Source organism: Rhinichthys klamathensis, unplaced genomic scaffold, assembly GCF_029890125.1.
Source record: "Rhinichthys klamathensis goyatoka isolate OS25496 unplaced genomic scaffold, OSU_Roscu_1.1 h1tg000387l_1, whole genome shotgun sequence".
Taxonomy (NCBI): Eukaryota; Metazoa; Chordata; class Actinopteri; order Cypriniformes; family Leuciscidae; genus Rhinichthys; species Rhinichthys klamathensis.
In genome coordinates, this window is record NW_026606891.1 from 1,760,820 (window position 1) to 1,765,638 (window position 4,819).

A 4,819-nucleotide genomic window follows, 5' to 3' on the forward strand; every position below is an offset into this window, starting at 1 on the left:
GTTTCTCCAAAGGAAACGGAGAAAGGGTTTGTCCTCCGACAGCAGTACCACCTGGTGGAACATTCCTTTTACATCGCTGCTAATAGTGACAGCATTTTCTCTGAAGCGCAGAAGTACACCTAAGAGGGTTGGTCCAAGTGTAGGGCCAGGCAGGAGATGGTCATTTAAGCTTGTTCCTTTATGCTTAAATGAGCAGTTGAAGACAATTCTGTGCTTTTCATTGTGTTGAACAATGTGGTGTGGTATGTACCATGCGCAATGGCTTTTATCTGCCTCCTCTGGTGTCAGCTTTGAGATATAGCCCGCATTTTCAAGTTTCTGCACTTCTTTAACGTACACTGAAGCAAGATCTGTGTTCTGCAAAAGGCGTTTTTCTGTGCTTCTTAAATGAGCTGTTACTGCTTCTTTTGCTGATTGCAAAGGTGGAAGATTTCTTTTCCAGAGGAGGGGTGTTGCATACCTTTGAATGTCTCCGACTGCCACCCTGATTGTTTTCTCCTCAAGGATTTGCACCGCTTCTGTGTCTTGCCTTGATCTTGTGATCAGTTTCTCACTCCTATACGGAAGTGTGTCCATTTGCCACAATTTCTGTACATTGTTGAACAGTTCGGCTTCTGGGGACAAAGTGGAGGTTAATAGACACTGCTGTGGTGAGAGCTGACTGGAAAGGAATTTTGAGGGGCCCTGCAGAGTCCACCCGAGTCTGGTTTTCACAGCGGCAGGACCACCAGGAGGTCCTAGACGTACTGGCTCTGTGGCTGTGATTAAATGGGGATAATCTGAGCCAATGAGTAAGAGTGGTTGAGCCTGCTGCAGTGAGGGAATGGGCAGACCTTGTAGATATCTGTATTTCTTCTGCAGCAACTTAACAGGGTAAGTGTGTTTTGCAAGGCTCAGTTCTTTGGCTGTAAAAGCTCTTTCAATGGTGAAGGGTTTGTTTGGCTGAAATGCAGAAGCTACTGAGAATGAAACAGCCGCCCCATGAACAACCCGTATGTCTTGTCTCACAGTACGGAGGGCTATATCTTCAGGAAGTCCTTGAAGATCAAGTTGCTGTGCTGCTTCATACAGTAACATTGTCCTCTCTGAACCGTCATCCAGTATAGCGTATGTGTCAAGTTCCTTCTCTCCATTTCTCAAGATCACTCGGCTGACCTTCAAAAGAACTTTACTGCTTGCAGTTGGTCTGTCCAGATACAAAGTCTCCACTTCTGAGTTCACAAGACAACTGTTTTCTGGTGAAGCTTGTGTTTCATGTTTACCTTTGGCATTGAAGTCATGCAGTATTTCTAAATGTCTCTTTTCACATTTTTTGCATTTGGCTTTAAGATTGCATTGTGAGATCTGGTGATCACGGCCACACTTAAAGCACTTCTGATTTGACTTCAGCCAGCACTCCACTTGATCTTGATTCAGCAGTTTGAAATTAGCGCACTGATTGAAGTAATGCTGCACAGTGTTGCAAAAGGGGCAGTACTTTGTCGGTTTCTCCTTCTTGACTGCTGTAGCACTTGCCGGTTTACTCTGTTCACTTCCATGCAAGACAGTAGCAAATCGTTGAACTGGCTTGAAGTTCCTTTGATGGTCTCTCTGTGGCTGAGAGTAGGCTCTGCTTACATTACTAGCATACTGTGACTCATCCTCTTGTATTCTGAGCTCATATTCAAGCCAATCGCTGAGTTCTATCAGTGTTGGAACTGGGATTTGAATAGGGTTAACAAACCTTCTGAAGTTTGCTTTAAGATCAAGAGGCAGTTTGGCAAGAAGACGTGAAACATGTGACCCACATTTAAGCTCTGTCCATCCTTTAGCTCCAAGTTGGTCCAGCATTCCAACTAATGCACGCACTTTGAGGGCGAACATTCTAAAAGATTTAATGTCACCACTCCTGATTTTTGGGCCATCCATCAATTCTGCAATTCTTTGTAAAGCGAGTTGATGTGGTTGACCATAAAGTGCAGTTAGAGACCTCATGGTGTTGGTGTATGGGTACCTGCTGTTGACATACGAGTCTGCAATGAGCAAGGCATTCTCCTGTTTCAGATGATCAACAAGTATTTGGTACTTAAAACGTTCTGTAGCCTCAACAGGTAGCAAATTCTCCAGTGCAATTTTGAGTCGTGCAAACTCTCTGGGATCCTCATTGCAAAAATTAGGAATGGTGGGAATGGGACCTCTGTAGGTAGGCTCTACACGAGGATATGGAGGAGAAGGAGGACGCACTGGGTGGTATGGCTGATATGTCTCAGGCTGAGCGTAATCCGTGTACTGTCGTGGGGTCAAGAATCTTGATTTGTCTGCAGGATTAGGAGCTGATTTACCATAGCTGTCTGAGTGTCTCTCATAGTGTGCATGGTGAGCTAATGCATCCCTTAGAGTAAGTCTCTCATCTTGATAGACTGGACTTGTAGCTGAATAACCATGATAAGGTTGCTGATAACCGTGTGGTTCAGTGGAAGGGAAATAGCTGACGGGTTTGCAGTTCAGACTATGATCTTTATAAGTCCCATACGTAGCTGCTGTCTCTTGGCTGTAGTCCTGAGGCATAAACTGAACAGCTGCGGGATATTGGTTGCGATCTCTTTGGTCAGTGGACATATAGTTATGGCCCCTGTGGTCCATATTGTAGTAACCACGTGGTCTGTCTATGTGCCTAATACCAAGTTGAGGATATGAAGCATCTTCTTGATGAGCTAGCTTATGCTGGGATTGAGTTGGTTCATAAGGAGAGAAGGGATGACTTGAAGTTAACCGATTTGCAGAGCCTGGTAATCTCAGTTCTCCTAGGTTGTCAGTGAGATAATCAATCTCTTTGTGACTGACTGAATGAGAATGCAGAAGGTCACCTCGTGAATCTACAGGCAGTGCCCTCATGGGCTGAGGAAGATCGTCTTGATCTCTAGGCAGAACTGGCCTGCCCTCAGTGGCTGCTGTATATTGACTTGAGGAGAGAACTCCCTGATCTGCATAAATTATTCGCCTTGGAGAAATCCGAGTACGGGGCATTGGCTGCGGCGGTGACTGCGGAAAACCTTCATATGTCTCCACGAACAAACTCCTTTCACTTGATCCAGTGCCCATACTTTTCGTTGGTTCTGGTCCGCTTTCAGTACATGGAAACTCTTTAAATGCAGGCCTTTTACCTGGTTCAGGTCCAGTGGCACCATTTGTGAGCTGTTCATCAGAATGAAGTAACTGATGTGGCACTGTGTAATCAACATAGAAATCATCCAAGTATCTTGGTGGGATGAGTTGTCGACGTGGTCGAACCACTGGTGAATCTGACGTAGCCTGTTTTCCTGTTCTGGACATGGTGATGCTGTAGTAGCTGTCTGATCCGGCTCGAAGGACCAAATTTTGTATGAAAGTTGTTGAGGTGCGGATCTTAAACTAGATGACAACCGCTACAGATTGTTCAGGCAGAACAATAAATCACTGGGTCCATGTCCACAATAAAGTTTTTTACTGTTGACTTTCGATTCATACATCAGTATGGGTGTGGTTCTATAAATAAACAATAATAACAATAATGAAAATAGGTACAATGAGGCAGAAACAGTATTAACTGAACAATATAAAAGTAATGCAATGGCATGAATATAAAGACATATTTATACAAGTCCAGCAGCTGTAAATTTCCTCAGGTTTATACACATTCACATTAAATAACCTATCAGATGAAACCGAATTGAATATTTCCACATAATAATCAAAAGGTAACATTCAAAGTCTAATTCAGCGTGTTTTATGCTGAAATGAATGTGCGATCGATCTTACGTGCGCATTGACTACCTCAAAGAAATAAACGAACTTTTAGTATTACAATATAACATAGCAGCAAATAAATCTACCAATATATACATGAAAGAGTATTTAACTACTTACTTTTAAGATGTACGCACACAGTATGAACAAAAATCCGCTAGAAATCGAACCAAATTGGCACGGAGATCACCACAAAACTGCCGCAAACTTTAGCAACAGTTACATGTCTGGGCATGAACGATCTTTTATTGACATTCAGTTCTCCTGATCTAAACCAATGAAATAGCAGAAATGATAGTCAGGTGATTCAGAAATAATACGTATATCCTAAAGTGCAACAAAATAAATGTCCAGCAGAGAGCACCAGCGTCATTAAAGCTTAGCCTTTTGTACAATAATTTTTACGGTTTGACGTGATAAGCGATCGTTAGATTCAATCAGCGCGATTTACTGCAATGCTTTTTTGCCCTCAGTTGGTCAGAACAAAATGGATGTTACTTACTTGTTCAGATGACATTTTCCGGTGAAAATTCTTATGATTCTTATGTCATACTTCCAAAAAGTAGAATCTGTGATTCCGAATGACAGTATCCACACCACGTGGTGACTGACAGCCGCACATTCTCCTCAAAACATTGGATTCATCCGCGCTGTGCCGTGGCACAACCCACGTAAAGTTGATAATTCCGTGAATAACTGCAATTGCAGATTTCGAACAGAGATGGCGACAAAGAGGAAAAACTACGGACTGCAGCTTTAAGTACAGTACTCAATTAAATGTAGGCTACTTTGTTACTGTCCACCTCTGGACCTAAATTATTAACTTAACATCTAAGGGCTTACTTCAAGTAAATATATTAGGTCAAATTGGTTCAGCTGACAAAAAAAGTGTTAATGTGTTTGAAAAACAAAAGCCTTCCAGAGACAGTAATACAATGTTGAATGACTCACTGAGTGATAATTCAAATAATTATTAATGTATTCGTCAGGAGCTGATTAGATATGCAATGTTGCAATGTTGATAAAACACTTAATAAAAAGAAATGATTTCTGT

The 4,819-nt window shown here is 42.2% G+C and overlaps 1 protein-coding gene across 1 annotated transcript; it reads right to left on the reverse strand.

Annotated features, from left to right (window-relative positions):
- Window positions 1-554: 554 nt before the first annotated feature.
- LOC130069901 (uncharacterized) lies at window positions 555-3,039 on the reverse strand. Its single transcript, XM_056234073.1, has 2 exons — window positions 744-3,039; window positions 555-684 (listed from the first exon to the last, which is right to left on the reverse strand). Exons 1-2 carry the CDS (start codon window positions 3,004-3,006, stop codon window positions 557-559), a joined length of 2,391 nt encoding a protein of 796 aa, XP_056090048.1. The 5' UTR covers window positions 3,007-3,039; the 3' UTR covers window positions 555-556.
- Window positions 3,040-4,819: the final 1,780 nt, after the last annotated feature.